Source organism: Trichechus manatus, unplaced genomic scaffold (genome assembly GCF_000243295.1).
Source record: "Trichechus manatus latirostris isolate Lorelei unplaced genomic scaffold, TriManLat1.0 scaffold00003, whole genome shotgun sequence".
Taxonomy (NCBI): Eukaryota; Metazoa; Chordata; class Mammalia; order Sirenia; family Trichechidae; genus Trichechus; species Trichechus manatus.
The window spans coordinates 34,835,225-34,858,924 of NW_004443939.1; the positions used below are offsets into that span (position 1 = coordinate 34,835,225).

At 40.5% G+C, this 23,700-nt stretch overlaps 1 protein-coding gene across 1 annotated transcript in view; it reads right to left on the bottom strand.

The window, feature by feature from the left end:
• The window catches only part of LOC101357598 (uricase-like), a 27,875-nt gene extending 7,973 nt beyond the window's left edge, over positions 1-19,902 (bottom strand). Inside the window, 4 exon segments of the mRNA XM_004369141.2 lie at positions 15,252-15,318; positions 15,418-15,534; positions 19,011-19,229; positions 19,879-19,902. Of these exon segments, the coding sequence (XP_004369198.2) occupies positions 15,252-15,318; positions 15,418-15,534; positions 19,011-19,229; positions 19,879-19,902 (427 nt within the window).
• Positions 19,903-23,700: the final 3,798 nt, after the last annotated feature.

Below are 23,700 nucleotides of genomic sequence, written 5' to 3' on the forward strand. Positions count from 1 at the left end.
TTCCCCTGGAGCTGATGCCCTGAATTTGGACTTGTAGCCTACTGGACTGTGAGAGAATAAATTTCTCTTTGTAAAGCCATCCACTTGTGGTATTCCTGTTAGAGCAGCACCAGATGACTGAGACAATAGGGTAGAGTCCAAAAACCAAAAACCAAACCCACTGCTGTTGAGTCGATTCTGACTCATGATGACCCCATGTGTTGCAGAGTAGAACTGCTCCATAGGGTTTTCTTGGCTGTAATCTTTGTGGAAGCAGATACCTAGGACTTTTTTCCAGGCTACTGCTGGGTGGGTTTGAACAGCCAATCTTTAGGTTAGTAGTTGAGCACAAACCATTTGCACTACCTAGGAACCTTGGGTAAAGTCCAGGGAGTACCAAACATGAAGCTTCCATGTCCTCTCCTTATGGAGTCAGGACACATTACTTACCCAAAACTGATGTGTGATAATATGCATAAATATTGCCAACCACGAGAAGCTCACTCAAGCCTTCAAGCCTCAGTGTTCAGAGTTTTTATTCGGGCTTCACTATGTAGGCATAATGGATTGATTGATTACCCATTTGGTTGATCTCAGTCTCCAGGTCAACTGATACCACATGACTCAAAGCCCTCACTATAAATCACATAGTTAGTCTTTCTGTTATTCCAGCTCCCACTTTAAGATTGTCCAGTGACTCAAGGCCTCCGGGCAAGCAAACACATTCCTATCAGGCATGACATTCCAAGAGCCTAGAGATTACCTCCCAGAAGCTGAGAACAAATGCCAGAAATTCTCTTTGGGCAAGGCCAAATTATTTACTACATACCTGCCCTCTCCTGCCCTAGGAGAACTGAAGGCCAGAGAATAAACTTCCCAGTTGTGATGAAGCCCACAAAAATGAATACCTTCCTCTCAGCTACTTGCAGGGGTGTTTTTCTAGGCCAGGACACTTAACACATTTTGAGCTCCATCTCATTCAACAGGCAATTATGCCAAATGAGTTAATAAGCTCCTCAAAAGCCATTCCTCTATCTACTTTTGACACTGCAACTCATTTACTAGAGATTGTTCTCATCGGACAACCATCTACACTGGCTGATGACTCCACCAGACCCTAATGGTGACTCAGTTCCATTGTAGCAATGAGCTCAGCAAAAGCAGACAACTTCATGCAAGAGTAGAAGCATGTGCCTGGCTGAGTCTCAGCAGTAAGACTGGGAAGAAAAGGTTGGTGACCCATATGGGTGATACCCCTAAAGGCTTTTGATTTTTGACCAAAGGATAAAGGAGAAAATTGGTTCATGCATACCTAGGGGGCACAGGGAAGAGTTAAAAACAATGGAGGAGATGATATGGCTCTCCTACTGCCCCTGAGGTCATCCCATAAGGTGAATGGAGAAGGTGGAAGTATGATGAGCATAATCTGAAGAAGCTGTTTACTTGTGTGCCAAGCAGTTCTGGCTCAGGGCCCAGGAGACAGGTGGGGCACAGAGTTAGGGAGGCGAAGAGTCTCTCTTTTTCCATATGGAACACACTGTAACTCCAGCACTTAGGTGGAGCCTGAAGAGAACATGGAGCCATGTGCACACTTGGAAGTCCCAAGGTACAATGCTCTGTGGAGAGCAACCTTCTTCCCAATTGACACAGCAAATACGGGCAGAGCCAGTGAGATTGTAGTTATACCAGTGTGCAAGCTTCTTCCTGAGCATGTGTGCAACTGCCCTTGGAGGCTGTCAGAGGAAGGGGTGGGAGAGTTTGGCTACAGGGGCTCTGTATCTTGGTAGTGAGGAGCTACAAAGCCAGGGAAATATGGGAATCAACGTTACCACCATGACCTTATTTGTATACTCAGGCTGATGAGGTCGGGGGGATGTTGAGAAGACAGGTACAAATTTCCAACTACAAAGTTTCATGGGAGGATTATTAAGGTCACCTCTCTTCAGTCTCTAAGTTAGTTCCAACTAATATCTATCGCTCCTGGCCTATTTCTGTAAATCAAGGGCCTAAGATATCAGGCATCACCACATTGTATGTGATCTTTGTTGAAGAACAAGAATGTAACTCATAACCCACAATTAAAATCCAGGGCAGCTCTTAATAATCCAATCACTTACATCCCCTGTGTGGTTTTAATTGCTGTGGTTAACTCAGCGGCTGTGGAGTTTCAGAACTAGGTAAATAATGACTGTATTTCGATATTTTTCTCTGCTATATATGTGTACCTACAAGACAGAACCACCACCTGTCTGTCAGTTTGTCATAGTGTGGTGGTTTGAGTGTTGCTGTGATGCCGGAAGCTATGCCATCAGTATTTCAAATACCAGCAGCGTCATCCATGGTGGACAGCTTTCAGCAGAGCTTCCAAACTAAAACAGACTAGGAAGAAGGACCTTGAGTATATCTCACTTGAATTTAGAGATCATCTCAAGAATAGATTTGATGCATTGAACACTAACGACCGAAGACCAGACGAGTTGTGGAATGACATCAAGGACATCTTACATGAAGAAAGCAAAAGATCATTAAAAAGACAGGGAAGAAAGAAAAGACTTTCTTCTGGATGTCAGAAGGGACTTTGAATTTTATTCTTGAATGTAGAGTAGCTAAAGTGAAAGGAAGAAATGATGATGTAAAAGAGCCTAACAGAAGATTTCAAAGGGTGGCTCGAGAACACAATGTAAAGTATTATAATGATATGTGCAAAGACCTGGAGTTAGAAAACCAAAAGGGAAGAACATGCTTGGCATTTCTCAAGCTGAAAGAACTAAAGATATAATTCAAGCCTCGAGTTGCAATACTGAAGGATTCTACAGGGAAAATACTAAACGATGCAGGAAGCATCAAAAGAAGACGGAAGGAATACACAAAGTCACTGTACCAAAAAGAAATGCTCAGTGTTCAACCATTTCAGGAGGTAGCATATGATCAAGAACTGACGGTACTGAGGAAAATAAGTCCAAGCTGTAGTGAAGGCACTGGCGAAAAACAAGGCTCCAGGAATTGACAGAATATCAATCAAGATGTTTCAACAAATGGATACAGTGCCGGAGGTGCTCACTTGTCTATCTATGACAAGAAATTTGGAAGACAGCTACCTGGCCAACCAACTGGAAGAGATCCATATTTGTGCCCTTTCCAAAGAAACGGGATCCGACAGAATGCAAAAATTATTGATCAATATCATTAAATCACACACAAATAAAATTTTACTGAAGATCATTCAAAAGTGGTTGCAGCAGTACATCAACAGAGAACTGCCAGAAATTCAAGCCAAATTCAGAAGTGGATGTGGAATGAAGGATATCACTGCTAATGTCAGATGGATCTTGGCTGAAAGCAGAGACTACCGGAAAGATGTTTAACTGTGTTTATTGACTATGCAAAGGCATTCGACTGTGTGGATCATAACAAATTATGGATAACATCGCAAAGAATGGGAATTCCAGAACACTCAATTGAGTTCATGAGGAACCTGTACATAGATCAAAAGGCAGTCTCAAACAGAACAAGAGGATACCGCGTAGTTTAAAGTCAGGAAAGGTGTAAGTCAGGGTTGTATCTTTTCATCATACTTATTCAATCAGTATGCAGAGCAAATAATCCAAGAAGCTGGACTATATGAAGACGAACAGGACATCAGGATTGGAGGAAGACTCATTAACAACCTGCGTCATGCAGATGACACAACCTTGCTTGCTGAAAATGAAGAGGACTTTAAGCACTTACTGATGAAGATCAAAGACTACAGCCTTCAGTATGGATTATACCTCAACAAAAAGAAAACAAAAATCCTCACAACTGGACCAATAAGCAACATCATGATAAACGGAGAAAAGATTGAAGTTGTCCAGGATTTCATTTTACTTAGCTCAGCAATCAACACCCATTGAAGCAGCAGTCAAGACATTAAACGATGTATTGCATTGGGCAATATCTCCTGCAAAAGACCTCTTTAAAGTGTTAAAAAGCAAAGATGTCACTTTATGGACTAAGGTGCACTTGACCCAAGCGATGGTATTTTCAATCGCCTCATATGCATGCAAAAGCTGGACAATGAGTAAAGGAAGACCAAAGAAGAATTGATGCCTTTGAATTATGGTGTTGATGAAGTATACTGAATATGCCATGGCTGCCAGAAGAATGAACAAATCTGTTTTGGAAGAAGTATAGCCAGAATGCTCCTTAGAAGTGAGGATGACGAGACTTCGTCTCATGTACTTTGGATATGTTACCAGGAGGGACCAGTCCCTGGAGAAGGACATCATGCTTGATGTCTTAGTTATCGAATGCTGCTGTAACAGAAATACCACAAGTGGATGACTTTAACAAACAGAAATTTATTCTCTCATAGTCTAGTAGGCTGTAAGTCCAAACTCAGGATGCCAGCTTCAGGGGAAGGCTTTCTTTCTCTGTAGGCACTGGGGGAAGGTTCTTGTCAATCTTCCCCCATTGAGGAGCTTCTTAGCGTAGGAACCCCAGGTCCAAAGGACACGCTATTCTCCTGGCTCTTTTTTCTTGGTGGTATGAGGTCCCCTATGTCTCTCTGCTCACTTCTCTCTTTTATATCTCAAGAGACATTGACTTAAGACACAACCTATCTTGTAGAGTCAATCCTGCCTCATTAACATAACTGCTGATAATTCCACCTCATCATAGACGTAGGTTTCACAACACATAGGAAAATCACATCAGATGACAAAATGGTAGACAATCACACAATACTGCGATCATGGCCTAACCAAGTTGGCAGACATTTTTGGAGGACACGATTCAATCCACAACACTTGGTAAAGGGTCAGCAGAAAAGAGGAAGACCCTCAAGGAGATGGATTGACACAGTGGCGGCATCAATGAGATTAAGCATAACAATGATCGTGAGGATGGCGCAGGACCGAGCAGTATTTTGTTCTGTTGTTCACAGGGTCACTGTGAGTCTGAACTGACTCGACAGCACCTAACAACAACAGCCAGAGAGAGCAATGACCAGTGGGCAGTTGAAGATCTGCTAATTAAATATGTGCTGATTAAGTAAGGTGTTCTGTGCAGAGTGTTCCAGGATAAGGTGGTAAAACAGGAAATGGTATTTGTTTAGAATTTTGAAATTCTCATTGGAAGCTGTATCTGAAGAAGGATAAAGACACCAGCAAAGCCTTATATGGCTACAGCACTCAGGCCAAAGAATGATCTTCTACAATGCCCACCGTAGCATCTGGGTTTATCAGATATAGAGCAGACCCTCTAAATGTATAAAGACAAAACCTATTAAAGATCTGTGAACATGGTTTCACATATCAGCATTTCTAAATGTAGCGTACAGCTGATTAAAATGAGTCTGAGTCTCAAACCCGAGAGAACTGTATGAGTGTAAAAAGATCAATTTGTGTCAAGGAATAAGTATCTTGCAACTTACTCTCCTTCTCTTCTAGACAGTGCACCCCCCATCAATCTTTATCATTTCCCTTCCTGATGCCCTAAACTGAGACACAGTGTGCCAAGAGAGAAGGAGGGAACCAACATCGGCTGAAAACCCCCTGACTGCCAGATGCTGTACTTGGTATTTTTTAATTTTTATCTTATTTAATCCTCACAACCCTATAAAGTAGGTATTTTTATACAGGTGACTATAATCATTTACCTTCGTCACATGGCTAGAAACCGGCAGTGGTAGAGTTTGAACTCAGTACCACATTATGAGATTCCATGATTTTCTTCCCCTCTTTTGGACCACTCCCCATCCATACAATGTTTCTTCCTTTATCTCCCTCTCCCCACTTCTGTACTATCTTTATAAACTAACATTGTAATCTACTTTCAGCATAAATCTCTTCTAGAAAACAAAATCCTAGAGAAATGAAACATGGGTTTGCAACCAAGGGAAGGGGCAGAATGACTAGTGAGAATGTTTGAATGGGGATAAACAGAAGGTGAAGGAGAACCAAAAGCAAACTTTACCTACTTCATCTTTTCATATAGGGCTGGCCTTGATCAAGAGCATCAAAGTAAGCCAATCAGACTTCCCCAATGGTCTTAATCATAAAAGGATTCCTGAATGCAGTGCTAAATAGTGGTTGAGTCTACAGCCTTGGGACTCAGATTCTCTGAATTCAAATTCTAATGGCTCTCTCCGTACCCCTCTTCTTATGAGGACTATGCTCCTGAGGAAATTACTTAACTTCTCTGTACCTTTATTTTCTCACCTGTAAAGTAGAGATGATAATTTTACATAGTTCCTACAGTTGATACGGGTCTAAGATAATACATATAAAGGACTTAGTAGAATGTCCCATAGGGAGTGATCTATACATGTTAGTTATTACGACATTTTGCCATAATTGACTTTTGCTCTTTGATCTCCACCACCTGTAAATATTTGTCATGTTTCACAGAGACTCAATAGGTTTTGAAAACTGCTTTTGATACACTTCCCCTGGCTGCCTCCAGCCCTGGGATGAGATTTATTTACCTCAGGGAAGTTTCAGTCCTGCTAGGCAACTTTGAAATGGCCTACTTTCTTGTTAGAATTTAAAGATGGAGAAAGCAGTGGCATTTTCTAATGTGTCTTGGCTTCAGTTTCACACAAAATAAAATGTCTCATGTTCCCAAAGACTAACTATTGCCACAGTTTTGGCAGAATGTAAACCATCAACTTTGGCACTCTCATCTTTCTATCAACAACAACAACAACAATAACAAATCTATTTTCTTTGATTTAAAAAAAATTTTTTCCCTTGGCACACATTAGACACTCTGGATGAAATCAGAGAGCTTATTTTATCTTCTCTGTTGGCGGTGCCCCAGCCATCTGAGCACTGGTAAGAACCCAAGCCTTTCAAATTCATGGGCCCATCAACTAAAAATATGATGCCTAACACACTCTAAAAATTCCAATTTAGACTAACAAGAAGTAATTCAACCAAACAGACTGTCCTTTTCTAGGTTACTTCCCATGAAACCACTTAATCTGCTTTTGTAATTTTTTTTTTTTTTTTTTTTTTGGTGCTGACGTTTTCTTTGTTTCTCTTATTCTCCTGTGCTGAGTTCCTTTTTTTTTTTTTTTTTTTTGCTCTTTCACCATGGTCGTAGAGTAATGCAAAAGGAAGATTTTTCACATTTTACTTTGCTAGGGTATAATCTTTTCTAGCTTTTAGTGTCCTCCTACACACTTAACAGATTGTGGTTTATCTCTCAGAGAAGCATACATCCTACTCTTTAGCTCTCTAAGGGAAAGAAAACTCACCGAGAATTAACAGAAAATAAGCCCAATTCTTTACCTACGCATCAGGTGTCACAAGGCACAAAGCTTCACTGAGCCAAGAAAAAAATTCTGTCATGAAGAAGATAATTGCTTCCATGTTTAACACCTCCAAAAAGGACACAAATAGCTGAAAGGAGGATATTTTAAAACTATATTAAATCATTCTAGTAGAAAATCTTAAACTTGTAAAGCGCTAGAAAAAGCGAAGATCAATTAAGTATCATTTGCCTTTGAGAGTCCATTTAGCTCATGCAGGGAGAGTGAGAGCTCCTTCCATGAAATTCTGGATGGGGAGAGATGACATCATCCAGAAGCAAAGAAGTTGACTGGGATTTTGTATAGCTAGGTGAAGATCAAGGTGATTTTTAAAGAACCTGTGTTTGCCAAGAACTGTTCTTTCAGAGGAATTGAAGAGTGCTTTTAGTCTTGATATCGAAAAGACATAAACAGACTTCTTGCCCTGGGCCTCCCACCTTCTCGATCTCACTTCTTCTGTCTGCCCAGCTTGTCTCCCTCAGGACTTTGGTTTCATCATCCCCCTTCCTCAAAACTATCCTCCTGTCCACTTTAGCCTCCATGTCAACAGATGGGATTTTACCCCTACTGTTTGAGACATCTTCTCCATCTCCTCTTCCCCTGCTTAGCTATGCTTTAGCGGAATTCTTATCATTAGTGTCAGAATGGGAGAAAGTTGATGCTTAAAGAATTGTGAGTTATAATTCAAATAGTGATGAGGTTTGGGTGCTGACTTAGTTCAAACCAGTGAGTGAACAGTCCCAGTGATTTCAAGGCCCACTAAGCTTGCAGTTCAGCAGAGACACATGAGAGAAGACTTTGAGGCTCGAGATTCCATGTAATGCCTAAACCAACAGCCTGTGTAACACATACACAGGGTCGTTCTCCTCTCAGCGCTCAGGAAGTCACAAACATACCACCAGCCCTCGCCCCTTTGGGTGAACAAATTTCTCTCTCTTCCACATTCTTCCATGGAGCCAGCAGACTTTGAACCAACTAAAAATACAGATTAATGATGTAGGTTTAAAAGATCTACCAAGAAAAAAACAACGTAATGGGAGTTTTACAGCAATTTCCAGCACCTAGAATGGTGCTTGGCATTTTGTAGGCTTTCTATAAGTGTTTGTTCAGTTGGTAAGAATGAATCCAGTCCACTAGGAGAAACCCAGTCACATGTCCCACTGAGAAGAGTCCCTTTTGGCTGAATTTGTGTTTAAGTAAATGTACTTGAAAGCCCAGTATTCTCCCCATTCTAGCCTGTCCTCCCACCAAAGGCATTACTTAGGGGTTTGTAACAACAGCCTTCACCAGGTGAAATGGTGGGAGGGTGTGTGTACGTGTGTGTGTCTGAGTAAGTTAATAATTTTTTTCTTCAGTTAAGCCTGTGATATAAGGGTGATGATTGTAACATTGACTCACATCACAATTGCTGCAGTTTTAACTCTTGCATAATAAGCAAATTAATTAAACTTTCCTACCAAATGAGCATAAATCTCCACTCTCCAAAGATGGACACAGTACAAATGTCATCTTTCTATACCCAACGCTAGAAGATACACACACTCATATACGTGTGCACACACATACCTATAGCCACTTAAGGCAACAGATGCCTCTCCTCTACCTCATCCCTGCCAGCTCTGCATGATATCGGAGGCGTGGGGGGGCTGCATTCTAAATGAGCCAAGCTGGAGCTTCTGGGAACATCGCCACAATGACTGCAATATCCTGAAGCTTTGTAATTTTCTGCAGAAAGAAAAAGCTTTGGCCTGATTCTGTTGTTGTTGTAGTATGCCATCAAGTCAATTCTGACTCATAGTGACCCTATAGGACAGAGCAGAACTGTTCCATAAGGTTTCCAAGGCTGTAATCTTTATGGAAGCAGACTGCCACATCTTTCTTATGTGGAGCACCTAGTGGGTTCAAATTACCGGCCTTTCGGTTAGCAGCCGAGTGCTTAACCACTGTGCCATCAGGGTTCCTTGGTCTGATTATGGTGACTAGTTTTTCTACTCTGCAGCAGCCAAGTGACTAGAATTCAAGCTGCTACTAAACCCAAACCAAATCCACTCCCATCGAGTCAATTCTGACTCATAGCTACCCTATAGGGCAGAGTAGAACTGCCCAGTAGGGTTTCCAAGGCTGTAAATCTTTATGGAAGCAGACTGGCCCATCTTTCTCCCATGGAGCAACTGGTAGGTTCGAACCACTGACATCTCGGTTAACAGCTGAGTGCTTAACCACTGCACCACCAGGGCTCCTTAGGCTGATACTCGTTGCTGTGGAGTCGATTCCAACTCATAGCGAACGTATAGGACAGAGTATAAGTGCCCCACAGGGTTTCCAAAGAGCAGCTGGTGGATTTGAACTGTCAACCTTTTGGTTAGCAGCCAAGCTCTTAACCACTGGGCCACCAGGGCTCCTCTCTGGTAATTTCTAGATAGAACATGGGTATAAAAAGCAGCCTTTCTTCTTATGATTAGCAAGTCCTATACTTGGCCATGGAGCCCTGGTAGTGCAGTGGTTCAGAGACTGGCTGCTAACCAAATGGTCCCAGTTCAAATCCACTAGCTGCTCCTTAGAAACTCTATGGGGCAGTTCTACTCTGTCCAATAAGGTCGCTATGAGTTGGAATCACCTTGGCAGCAATGGGGTATACTTGGCCACTCCACTTCTGCCTCCATGGCTCTGTTAAAAATATTCTTGAGGAAATCACTATGACACCTATTTGCCAAACTCCACAGCTTCTTTTCAGATCTCTTTCAACCCAAACTTCTTAACTCTTCATGCAGGGACTCCTAGCTGTTCACTAAATCTATTTCCTCCTCCTCCTAGATACCTAGATAGACTATATTTTCTTGCCTCTCTTGTAGTTAGGTGTGGCTGTGTGATTGAGTTCTTTTCAGTAGAAGTAATGTGCAACTCTTACAGGCTTGGTGTTTATGCTTGAGGGACGTTGCCCTATCCTTTTGCTCCTCCAAGCTCTTCTCCTGTCCTGGTTGTCCGGTATGAAGACCTACACTAAGGGTAACTCTAAAAAGTGAATATTAAAAATGTAAGAACTGGTTAGACACATGCAAAAAAAATGAAGTTGGACCATTATCTCACACCATACACAAAGATTAACTCAAGAGGGATCGAAGACATACCTAACTATAAGAGCTAAAACTATGAAATTTGTAGAAGAAAATATAGGGGTAAACCCTCATGGCCTTGGATTTGGCAAAGGATTCATAGATATTACACCAAAATAGATAATTTGGACTTCATCAAAGTGAAGAACTTCTGTGCTTCAAAGAATAACATCAGGAAAGTGGAAAGGCAACCCACAGAATGGGAAAAAAACATTTTCAAATTATATATCTGATAAGGGCCTTGTATCTAGAATATATAAAGAACTCTTAGTACTCAATAATAAAAAGACAAATAGCCTAATTTTAAAAATGGGTAAATGAGATACTCATTGAGAAATAAAAATGAGATACTCATTTAGGAACAAAAAGTCAGATAATAATAAGTGTTTAGCAAGAATGTAGAGAAATCAGAACCTTCATATTCTGTTGGTGGGAATATAAAATGGTGCAGCCACTTTGAAAAACAGTGTGACAGTTCCTCAAACTATTAAATATAGAGTTACCATATGACCCAGCAATTCCACCCCTCAGCATATGCCCTAGAGAAATGAAAATATACACCCACACAGAAACTTGTACACAAATGATTATAGCAGCATTATTCATAATAGCCACAAGGTGGAAACAACCCAAATGTCCATCAACTGACAAATGGATAAACAAAATGTAATATATCCTTACAATGGAATATTACTTGGCTGTAAAAGGAATGAGTAATGATACATACTACAACATGAATGGACTTTGAAAACATTATGCTAAGTGAAAGAAGCCAGTCACAAAAGACCATATGTTATGATTCCATTCATATAAATGTCCAAAACAGGAAAATCTATAGAGACAGAAAGTAGATTAGTGGTTGCCTAGAGTTAGGGGTGGGCTGAGAGGGTAGAGGGTGATAGGGGTAAAAACAGAGTAAGAGTTGCCATCAGCCTGGGTCCCTGAATAACTTTATGGGAACAGAGCATGTGCACACACACATACATACATGGAACTGAACTTTTATGAAAAGAATAAACTTCTATTGTGCTGAGCCATTACATATGAATCTATTTGTTATGCATCCTGCTACCCCAATAACTATCCTTGATTTCTTAAAATCTAGTTTTCTTCTGCTTCCATGACAACACTGTCCCCAATCCTTCCATTTCTCTGACCACTCTTTTGTCTCATCGTTAATCTGGGGGATATTCTTGCCTCTCTCATTTTTTCTCTTCTCACTTTATATATCCTTCTCGAGTGATCTCCTTCCTCCCCATAGCATCACCTACCATCAGCCTATTGCTGGTGCCCGAATCTATCTCCCTCCCATACTCCCAAACTCACCAGCTTCCCTGTGAAAACTTGCTCCTTTCGTGTTTTCTCCATAGTCAATTCCCCCAGTTCTCCCACTTTAGGGCCAACTTTAACCCCTCCTTCTGTCTAGCCTCCCAGTCCTACTTAACCACTAAGACCTATTGGTTACACTTCAGAAATGCCTTACATAAAACCCCCTGCCAACCTATCCATCTCTATTGCTGCTGCCTTAGTTCAGACTCCATCATTTCTTAATCTCTGCTACAAGTCTCCAAATATCTCCCTACTGCCTGTTTCTCCAGCCTGTTTGCCATACCTTGGTCAGAATTAGCGAACAAAAGTACACATACACACACACATCTGGGAAGACCTTCCCTGGCTTCCTGTTGTCATTCTAAATAATGACAGTGATTATCATTTAAGGAGTGCTTCCCATGTGTCAGTTACTGTGCTAAAATAAATGCTTTACGTTTTACACTTGTCTCTTTTAAATCTCTGGATAACGCTATAAGGTGAGCACTGTTATTCTTATTTTACATATGAAAAACGACTGAATTAGGATAAGTAACTTGCTCACAGTCACAAAATTATTAAGCAGTGGAGCTCAAATTCAAACACAGTCCAGTCTAACTCCAAGGCCTATGGGCTTACCCACCATGCAAAACTGCCTCCAAGTTATACTAAACTTGTCACTATGGCACACACGACTCTTTAGAGTCCAGCCCAAACCAACTTCTTCATCTTCATCTCAACTTCATACATACTAAGAACTAGACCACAAAACGCATTACCATTCCTCAAATGCTTTGCCCTTTCAACAATAAAATTAGTTGCCCAGTATGGTGATCAGAATAAGATAGGTGCTCAAAATAGTTTAGTTCCCCTCTTCCGCTCCTTCACGACTCCTACCTGCATACATCCTGTTTATTCTGCTTGTAATTCCCTTTCTCCCTTCTATGCCAGCATATTCGGAATCATTTTTCAAAAGCCAATTGCAATATTTCCTCCTTCCTGTCAAGCCTTCTAGATTGCCCTAGGAAAAACTAGTTTTTTGCGCCTCTTTGCTCTCACAGCATGGCTTTAATCTTTCCATTGTAGTCTTTAGTCCCTCACACTACAGTAAATTCTGTTTGTAAGTGTCTCCTACTATTCACCTACTATGAATTCACTAGGGTCAGGGAATATCATATTCATCCCTGTATCTACAGCTCCTAGAAAACATAATAAGTCCTCAAAATCTAATTGCTGAACGAATAGTATATGAGTTAATGACATAAAGTGCTTTTCATAAATGCTTTCATTTTTAAATTAGTAAAATTTTATTCTATGCTATCATTTTACATAGTTGAAGGTGGAATAAGGTGTGCTAAGTATCCCAAAAGTCACAGAAAAACAGTGTAGAACTGTGCTAACCAATATGGTAGTCACTAGCCACATGTGGCTATTAAGCACTTGAAACATGGCTAGTGTGAATTGAAACGTGCTATAAACACAAAATACATACAAAAGTTTGAAGACTCAATTTTTTAAAAAGAATGTAAAATATTTCATTAATAATTTTTATATTTACTACATACTGAAATATTATTATTTAGTATATATTGGGTTAAATAAAACATATTATTGAAATTAATTTCTCCTATTTCCTTTTCTAATGTGACTACTAGAAAATATAAAAATTACAAATGTGGTTTCCATTATATTTCTGTTGGACAGTGCTGGTTTAGAGTTCATAATTTTATGAGGGTAGTCAATATAGTTTGGGTAGAAAAATACCAGCCTGGGAGTTAGGAAACCTTTCTTTTTCTCTCTCCTCCAAAATCTCTTATCTCTGGCAAGAAAGAAGAAAAAAGGAAGGAAAGAAGGAAGGGTTGGTTATGGGTTGAATTGTGTCCTCCAAAAAGTTATGTTGAAGTCCTAACCCCTGTACCTGTGAATGTGATCCTGTTCAGAAACAGGGATTTTCTTTGTTATGTTAATGAGATCATACCACAGTAGGGTGAGTCCTAAACCTAATCACTTCTCAGTGGTGTCTTATAAAAAGAGTAGAATAGACACAGAGACAGACACACATATCTACAATCCCAGGAATGCCAAGGGTTGCTGAGAGCTACTAGAAGCTAAAAGAGATAAAGAAGGACCTTCTCCTAGAGCAATGCCCTGAATTCGGACTTCCAGCTTCCTGAACCTGGAGAAAATAAATTTCTGTTCTTTAAGACACCTGCTTTGTAGTGTTTTGTTATGGCAGCATGAGCAAATTAAAATAGGAAGGAAGGAAGGAAGATTTTAACTAACAAACAGCTCTATCAGAGTTAATATAGCACATGACTACAAACAGTTCATCATGAAGAATAAAAATCATTATGTTTTCACCTTTATTCAACAACTATTTATTCAATCTCTTATATGACAATTTTATAACTGTTAATGAGACACTGAGGAGACCTAGCTATGTCTAGAGTTTATCACAGATGGTAAAAATATTAAATGATTGCTAATACACTAAAACTTTCTAAAGGGAGTATTATCCGATAGGACTCAGAATGAAAAAAAGGCAGTATATTTTATTAACCTTATAATATGTCTTATATTTATTAAATGCTATCTCAAATTTCTACTCAAGAAGGCTAGAGAAGAAGGAAAGGAAAAAAAGAAAGTTCAGAGCTCACACCCTGTATTTATAATGATCACTAAAGTCTACTTTTCATTGGGACACAGACAATTCTACTAAGCTTGGTTTCATGAGTCTTAGAGGTTTTCTTGTCTAATTATTAGCAAATTATTGAACTCCACTCTGACAACGTCAACAAATCTGAAAACAAGCTTTGAGAATTTTAATAATATTTGCTCAGTTTAATTATCAATACTAATAAGGTCTGGATTATAATTATGTTCCACAGTTAACTTTAGAATTTCTTGGTAAATAGAATTATATAATTGTTATTGCTGTTTTAAATGAAATTCATTTTATAATAATTGTAATAATATCAGTGATTTATTATTATGCGAATAAAATGTCATGGAAACTTGATTGCTATTTAGTAAAAATTTCCAATAAAGATTATTATAACTATAGCATGGTGTGGTACAAAAAATACTGCTCAGAAAGTTGAGAGGTTTTGTTTCTTGTCTGCCAGGGCATTTTTTTTGCCTCACCTCAAAACTGGGTAATAAAAATGATTTACTCCACTTAACCCCCAGATTTGTTGTAGAAGGAATTATTTCATTTTTATATTTTTAAGATAAAAAGTGGAGAGTAGTTTAATGTAATCCAAAATCACAATGCTCATTTCCATCTCAGATTTACAAGTCCTCAAAATTCTCTAGTTTCCTTGGTGTTAATAAACAGAGTTGTTTAGAGGGGGAGGAAAAAAAACAAAAAAAGGTTGTGGTCAAGTTGATGCCAACTCAGAGCAACCCTAGAGGACAGAGTAGAATTGCCCCATAGGGTTTCCAAGGAGCAGCTGGTAGATTTGAAATGTCAACCTTTTGGTTAGCAGCCGAGCTCTTAACCACTGCACCACCTGAAAACACTATTGCAGAATCAAAGCATGAAAAATCTCTCTCACCATTCCTCGTCTGTTCAACCTCACAGAAGTGTGTTCCAGTGGGAGTGCGAATAAATGCATGGACATGCTACCGTTCTGAAAATTAGAAAGAAAATGTGAAAATTTCAGCATAAGTCATAAAGCCAATTTCTTAAATTAAACTGGGAACACAAATAAGTGAGATAACCTTTTCAAATCGCTTCCAAGGGACTTCTTCCACATAAACTTGAACTTGGATTACATGGTTGAAAGAAGAAAGGAAGTGCTCACAGATGTTCATAGCAAAAGTTTCTATGCTTTTGATCTGTAAAAAGAAACAAAATGCTAGCCATCAGAGATACTTGCCTCCATTTAAAAGTAATCTTTAGATACCCATGGTATCAAATTGCTTTTTAGAATCGAGACACACAGAATTAGAATCTTAACAGATGAGTTTCTCCTTATTCCAGTTTTTCACTAGAGCTCCCAAGTGTAGTTAATAAATCATCATCACCAGGTGAGACTCTATCCTGTTAGTAAAAGAAATCCATTTTGCAGGAGAGGATGTCAAGGGTTGAGTAAAAAGTAACTCAACATATAGATTCTTCTCATGGTGAGCTCAGTCACCACCTACAACTACAGTACAATTCATAACTCTCTTTAGGAAGTTTATGAATGGGCCTCCCAGTTTCTGAAGGCAAAATATTCATAAAAAGCCACCTCAGCTTCCTTGCCTTCCATGTTGTTGTTAGTTGCTGTTGAGTCGATTTTGACTCATGGCGACCCCATGCATTTCAGAGCAGAACTGCACTCCATAGGCTTTTAAAGGCTGTGAACTTTTGGAAGCAGATCACCAGGCTTTACTTCTGAGGCACCTCTAGGCGGGTTTGAACCACCAACTCTCTGGTTAGTAGTCTAGGTCTTAACCATTTGTGCCACATAGGGACTCCTTGTCTTGCATACAGGCCTTCTATTAACCATCTCCCGCTCTCTAACACCATAAAGAAGCTCCCCATTTCTACACAAATCCTTCATGTTAATCTTGAGGTAATGTTTTATGGTCCTCACACAGTCTATGAGTTATCTGTGGCTTTGTTGATAATTAAGGTGGATTATTTGTACAGGTTTCCCCGTGATTGTTCTGTTTTATACCTGTCATCTCAGAATAATAATTAATAGCATCTTATTTCACTCTCAAAATTATCATGATTAGAAAAGAAATTATACGGTCACTCCATCTATAATGAATGAATTTAAATTGTCTTCAACATCCAGGTCCATTTCTTCACTTTTCTGCAACTTCTCACATAGTACAGGAAATGTAAGAATCTTGGTACCTGGTCCTCTTCAATATCACGGTACAGAGCTCTTCTTTCAATAGATTTTTTTAAAGACAGCAATGACTTTTTCTATATCCCTGCCTATGCTTCCTCAGTCATTCTGATTAGCAAAGGTTCAGGGTAGAAATAGGCCTTGCAGAAAGTATATCTCCAGTTTGTTCATTTAATGCATCCTGGGCATGACTTTCATGCAAAAGCATGAGAAAAGAAGCTTTCCAGTCTACATTTCTTGCCTTTGTAGACTTCCAATTAAACTGAAAATTATCTTGAATTGCACTTATTATGCTTGATCAGAAATCTGCTGGTGGTCCAGCACAGCTTCACTCACATTCACAGAAACTCTAGGTAAACAAAAAAAACCATTGCCATCAAGTCCATTCCGATTCATAGCGACCATATATCCTAGGTAGCAGTGCTAAAATACCAGGTTCTATCCAATTCAAGACCCTCTGGAGAGTACAGTTGATGTTGTTGGGTGCCATCGAGTGGATTTCAAGTCATAGCAACCTCATGTCACAGAGTAGAACTGCCCCATAGGGTTTTCTAGGCTGTGATTTTTACAGGAGCAGATCGCCAGGTCTTTCTCCTCCAAGGAGCCACTGAGTGAGTTCAAACTGCCAATCTTTCAGTTAGCAGCAGAGCTCTTAACACTTGTACCACCGGGGCTCCTTGGAGAGTGCAATTAACCAGATAGAAAGTAGCTCTGGTGGCACAATGGTTAAGACACTGAGCTGCTAACTGAAAGATTGGTGGTCAGAATCCACCAGCGGTTCCGTGGGAAAAAAGACCTGGCAATCAGCTACCATAAAGATTTACAGCCTAGGAAACCCTACAGGGCAGTTCTACTTTGTCCTTGTCGTAGTCATCTAGTGCTGCTATAACAGAAATACCACAAGTGGATGGCTTTAACAAAGAGAAATTTATTCCCTCACATTCTAGTAGGCTATAAGTCCAAATTCAGGGTGTCATCTCCAGGGGACGGCTTTCTCTCCTTGTTGGCTCTGGAGGAAGGTTCTTGTCATCAATCTTCCCCTGGACTAGGAGCTTCTCCTCATTGGAACCCCAGGTCCAAAGGATGCACTGTACTCCCGGTGCTGCTTTCTTGGTGGTATGAGGTCCCTCACTCTCTGCTGGCTTCCCTTTCCTTATATCTCTTGTAAGATAAAAGGTGGTACAGACCACAACCCAGGGAAACTCCCTTTACATTGGATCAGGGATGTGACCCGAGCAAGGGTGTTATATCCCATTCTAATCTTCTGTAACATAATCTAATCTTGCCTCATTAACTACAGGCAGACATTAGGATTTAGAACACGTAGGAAAATTGTATCATAAAATGGAGGACAACCACACAATACTGGGAATCATGGCATAACCAAGTTGACACATATTTTGGGGGGATGCAATTCAATCCATGATGGTCTACAGGGTTGCTATGAGTTGGAATCGACCCAACGACACACAACACACACACACACACACACACACACACAGTAAGTGGTAAGGGTCACACACACACACACACACACACACACAGTTAGTAAGTGGTAAGGGTGTTAAAAAAGCTGTTGTTAGCTGCCACTGAATCGGCCCTGACTCTTCGTGACCACATAAGCAACACAAGGAAACACTGCCCAGTCCTGTACCATCCCCATGATTGGTTGTGACCATTTGTGACCCATAAGGTTTTCATTGGCTAATTTTTGGAAGTAGATTGCCAGGCCTTTCTTCCTAGCCTGTTTTAGTCTGGAAACTCTGCTAAAACCTATTCAGCATCATAGCAACACACAAGCAACCACTGAAGGACTGGTGGTGGCTGTGAATGAGGTACATTGGCTGAGAATCAAACCAGGGTCTCTCACATGAAAGGCAGGAATTCTACCCCTGAACTGCCAATGTCACCTAAAAAAGTTAGGAAGACATTAAAAATTATATAAATGAATGTTGTTGATGAAAAATAAAAGTCTATCTTATACTCAAGATTTTCTTCTACAGTAACAACAGGAATAAAAATGGCACTCTCTTCTATAAATCCACATCCCTTCTACAAGGAAAAAAAAAAAACAGGACTCAAAGAAATCCACGATAAAAATGCGTTAAATTCCATTCTGAAATTCTCTTAGGCAATCATCCTAGTTAGAGATAACATGCAAATGTGTCTGATAGCCTTTTCAGCCTAAAAGATGTTGTAATAAGATGAGAGCCTAGAAGAGCAAAGATGTAATTAAAAAAGAAGAAAGAAAATACAAAACATAAAAAGAAGAAGAAAAGCAAGCTTTTCTGTAAGGCTGAGAATTTTAGGATAGAAAAGGACATTTTTTAAAAATAGTTTAAATGTAAAAATAACAAATAGAGTTAAAAAGTAAAGGGAACTTGAAATAAGGAAGTGACAATCCCATGCTATATTATAGTGGATTCTGCATCAAGAAAAGCAGCATCTAAGAAGAAAAATGACACATACCCCTTTCAATTTTGTCAGGACATGGATTGCGTTCTTGATGGTGTCTGTAAGGATGATGTCTGAATTGTCTCCATGCAGGTAATCTTTTTCGGAACTCAGAGTAAGTTGCACCGAAGTTGCCACCTCTTTAATGGAGTGGTATTTTCCATCTCGCGGAATGTGGAGAACTTTTACCATATCCTTTCCATAGGCAGTTTGGACAAACTCCACCTCATCAATCTGCAAAGAAAACATAGTCATCTTCTTGAAGAAGGCTAAATGAAAGTAAAAAGTCAACTGCAATTCCTTTAAGTTCTAACTTGATCATACAGTTCTAAAGGGTGAGATTTAAATTATTCACGAAAGTGAGACCATGTCCTACCTTCGAAGACGAATGAGAACTTGTGTGGAAAAAAAGGAAATCCCAAGAAACAGATGAAAATGTATCAGATTAGCCTGAAAAACAGAGATTCTTGACAACAATAGTAAGTAATAATAGTACCTCCTGGGTCAAACTACATGTTTTATTTAATCCATGCTAACGTAATCCTCATAACGGCTCTGTGAACTAATAGTATTCCTACTTGACAGGGGAAGAAACTGAGATTCAAAGAGATTAAGTGACACATCCAAATTCACGTAGCCAATAAAGGGAGGAGTTAGCACTTGCTCAAGTCTGCTGACTCCAGATGTACACTCCTAACCACCATGTAAACCGCTTTTCTTCTGTAGAATTCCTTGACTACGTTAATTGGAAATAATTATAATCCTTTTTTGTAGACAGTGATTTTCTGGGGAAAATGCCCTGAGGTCAGTAGAAAGGATTTGAAAATTGCTTCTACTTGCTGCCGGGAAAGAGAAGAGTAATTAGTGATAGGGTCCAGATTACCTTCAAGAGTGTGGGGAAAGCCATGCTTTTAGCTAAGAGACACTTAGTTAAAGCCCGGTGATTGATTCATTAGTACCGTTGTCTGAAGCTGGAGCCCTGGCTAAGGAACATGTCCATCATCATTGCTAGAATCCACAAGACTTGTCCCTGGGTTTTACTGGTGATTGAGAGAAGAGGCAGGAAGGAGCAGAGAGACAGAAAACCTATTTTTCTTAGCATGGAAATTTAACATTAAAATGATCATGAAAGAACGTGACAAAAATAAGAGTGAACCAAAAACAATATGCAGTGAGGGTCTGGGGAGGCGACAAAGAAGGAACCTACCTAAAAATCACACTTAGGTTGTTCAGCTATACCAAGGGCTGCCTAAAAATCTATTTGTGTAAAAACCCACCAGATTCTCTCACAGGAATTTAGAAATACTAACCAGTATTAGAAATTATTGCTATGTTCTTAATCAAAGTGAGGGATGGGAGGCTATCCTAAATTTTGGGGGTAGAGTGGGGGAGGTATGCCACTGTTGGTTATTTAACATACACTGATGATTTGAGATGTCTGAATTCTGTCTTTCCTACATGGGAGGGACACATTTAAGGAGCAACCCTTGAAGAGGACCCTCAAAAGCCTCTGACCCAATCTTTGGGGGACTTATCCTCAAGAAAAGAGTCAGTAAGAAAACCAAAAGAGCAGAATTGAGGGATGTTGATAGAATCAAGGAGGCAACGGTGGTTCATGGCAGAATTCTTGCCTTCCAAGCAGCAGACCCGGGTTGGATTCCCAACCAATGCACCTCATGCACAGCCACCACCCATCTGTCAGTGAAGGCTTGCATGTTGCTGTGATGCTGAACAGGTTTCAGCAGAGCTTCCAGACTAAGACAGACTAGGAAGAAAGGCTTGGTTGTCTACATTCTGAAAATCAGGTAACGAAAACTCTCTGAATTACAGCTGTCTGAATGTGATCATGGCGATGGGGTGGAACCTGGCAGTGTTTACTTCTACTGTGGATGGGGTTGGCATGAGTTGGGGCCAAGTCAGTGGCATCTAACAACAATAAAAATTCTAATACTGATAGGGAAAGAGGCAATGTCGTGTTGTGTAGAGTAGTTTTGGAATCATACCAGGTTCAAATCCTGTCTTGCCACTTATTAGCTTTGTGGCTTAGGGTGAGTAATTTAATGTCTCTGAGCCTTAGTTTCCCCATTGTCCAAGTGGATATAACCACCCCTACCTGGTAGAGTTGTTGTTGTATGTGAAAGGGCCTGGTTCAGTTCCTAGTACTAGGAAATACTAAAAATACTAAAATACTAAAACATGTTAATTTCCCTTCCTTGTTCCTGTGAAGTAACAGTGTCAGTGCCTACATCAGAAGAGTCACTGGGAAAGGGGTGTAGCAAGGCCAACCCCAGAAATAGCATCCATGTCAGGCCTGGCTGTGGAAGCAGCAGCAGCAGTGGGAACCTTGATTAATTTAAGGGCACCAGTTAATGGAGTGGAGAGTGCTACTCACAGCAGCAGGAGGAAGACTCAGGAGGTGCCAAGGAGAATGCCTTGAGCCACGAAGGATTCTACCTGGGAGAGGGAGGCACTTGGCTGGCTTGAGGCCTCTGGATGATACAGGCTAAGTTCCAGGACTAGAGATCTCTTAGATCATTCCTATCCCCAACACACATCAGTACTCAAGAAATGTTACTCCTCAGTCCCATTCCCTGCCACTAAATAGCCAAGCTACAAAAGTTTAGTCTGTGAAAGCAAGTGGTACCTACATGATCTATAGAAAGATTAAGCAGTAACCACCCCTCATATCCACATCCTTACCCATCTCTTCAGCTTCATATCTTGCCATATCCTATATCAAACTCAGCTTCAGCGAGCCTGCCTGAATTGTTGCTCCCCAGGCTTTGCAAGCTTTCTCTGCCTCTAGGTCTTTGAATTTTCTATCTTTCTTCCTTCCTTCCTTCCTCCCTCCTTCCTACCTTCCCTCCCCCTCCTTTCTTCCCTTCCTTCCTTCCTTTCTTTTTTATTTGAAACTTATGTTTTTAATTGTGGTAAAATATATATAACATAAAATTTACCATTTCAACCATTTTAAGTGTACAGTTCAGTGGTTTTAATTATATTATACCATGTTGTGCAACCATCACCACCACTTATTTCACCAATTTTCCATCATTTCAAATAAAATCTCTGTACGCATTAAGCAATATGTTCCTTCTTTCTTGAACCCTCTTTTTCCACCAACCCCTTCACCTGCTTAACTTCTAGTCATCCTTCAGGTCTTAGCTTAGATGTTATTTTCCCCAAGTAATCTGCCCAGCCCTTCCTGTCTGGGCCAGGTGCCCCTACCATGTGCTCTCATAATGCTCTGTTCTTGTGTCTTGAAGCCTTTATTAAATTGTATTTCAATTGCCTCTTCATGTGTCTGATTCCTTAAAAAACAGTAAACCCTATGAGAGCAGGAACAACTTCTAGCTTGGTCACCAAGGCAACTCTAGGCTCATCACAGTGCCTAGAACATACTAGATGCTTAGTAAATGCATGGTGGTACCTCCCCACCACCTCTGCTGATGTGATGACACAGAATAGTTAATGAAAATTCACCAAGGAGTTCAATACAGGAAGAGCTGCTTCTGCTCAGACCCTCATAAAGAAGTCCCACTTCCTGGAAATATGGGGAAGGAAACTTATGCCCTCTCATCACCACAGCCTGGAGATCACAGGCACAGCTGGCCAGAGGACAAATGCTCAGAAAAGACAGAATTCCGCATGGACAGAGTCACAGCTCTAATAAGACAGAGCATGCTAGTCCACACAGCCATTCCAGAGTTCATGTGTGACACATGTGGGAGAGGTCAGTGATCCTTAGCAAGGTCCTGACTGGGCCTCAGCTCTTGAACAAGGCTTGAATAATCAAGGTTACTGAGCAATGAGTCAGAATAAAAGAATGTAACCATGTGAGCCCAGAGCAGAGTGGAACAAATCTGGTGTGACCCCAAGAAGAGGTTCTGTAGGACCTGATGGAACAGATAATGGACTGGACTAGAACTGAGGCTGTTCTCCTCTGTAAAGCTTCTGCCAGTTCTGTAGTTAAAGAAATCAGAAGCAGGTGTGCGGTGAGATTGATTACTGATTGATTACTTTTGTGTGGCCTTTCTAGCCATCGTCTTGTAACTCCCACCCAGTTGATTGGGCGGGACTGTGTGACAGGGTAATCCAAGGGGATTGGGCAGTTTTGCCTTAAAAGAGAGCCAATTCCAGAGCAGAAGAGAGGGGTCCACCACTAACAAGAAAGGAGAGTCCAGAAGGAGGAGGCAGCGCAGTGGGCTTCCCGGCCCACGGAGAGGGAAAGCTGAGTGCCTTTGGGCAGAGACCGAGGGCCAGGAAGAGGCATACCTGACAGAAAGGCTGGGAAGAGGCTAGCCTGATGGAAGAACTGTATCCTGAGTGTTCCTGAGTCTGAATTGTAACTGTTACTTCCCCAATAAACCCTGTAATTGTGAGTATGGTCTGTGAGTTCTCTCTGGCCATTGCAAAGAATTATTGAACCCAGGAGAGAAGTAGAGAGTGCTGTGGGAGGGAAGGTTGGAGTCAGAATTAGTAAAGATGGCAGAAAGACACTGCCGGTGGGAATGTAAAATGGCGCAACCATTTTGGAAAACAATATGGCAGTTCCTTAGAAAGCTAGAAATAGAAATACCATACGATCCAGCAATCCCTCTCCTAGGAATATATCCTAGAGAAATAAGAGCCATCACTTGAATACACATATGCGCACCCATGTTCATGGCAGCATTGTTCACAATAGCAAAAAGATGGAAACAAC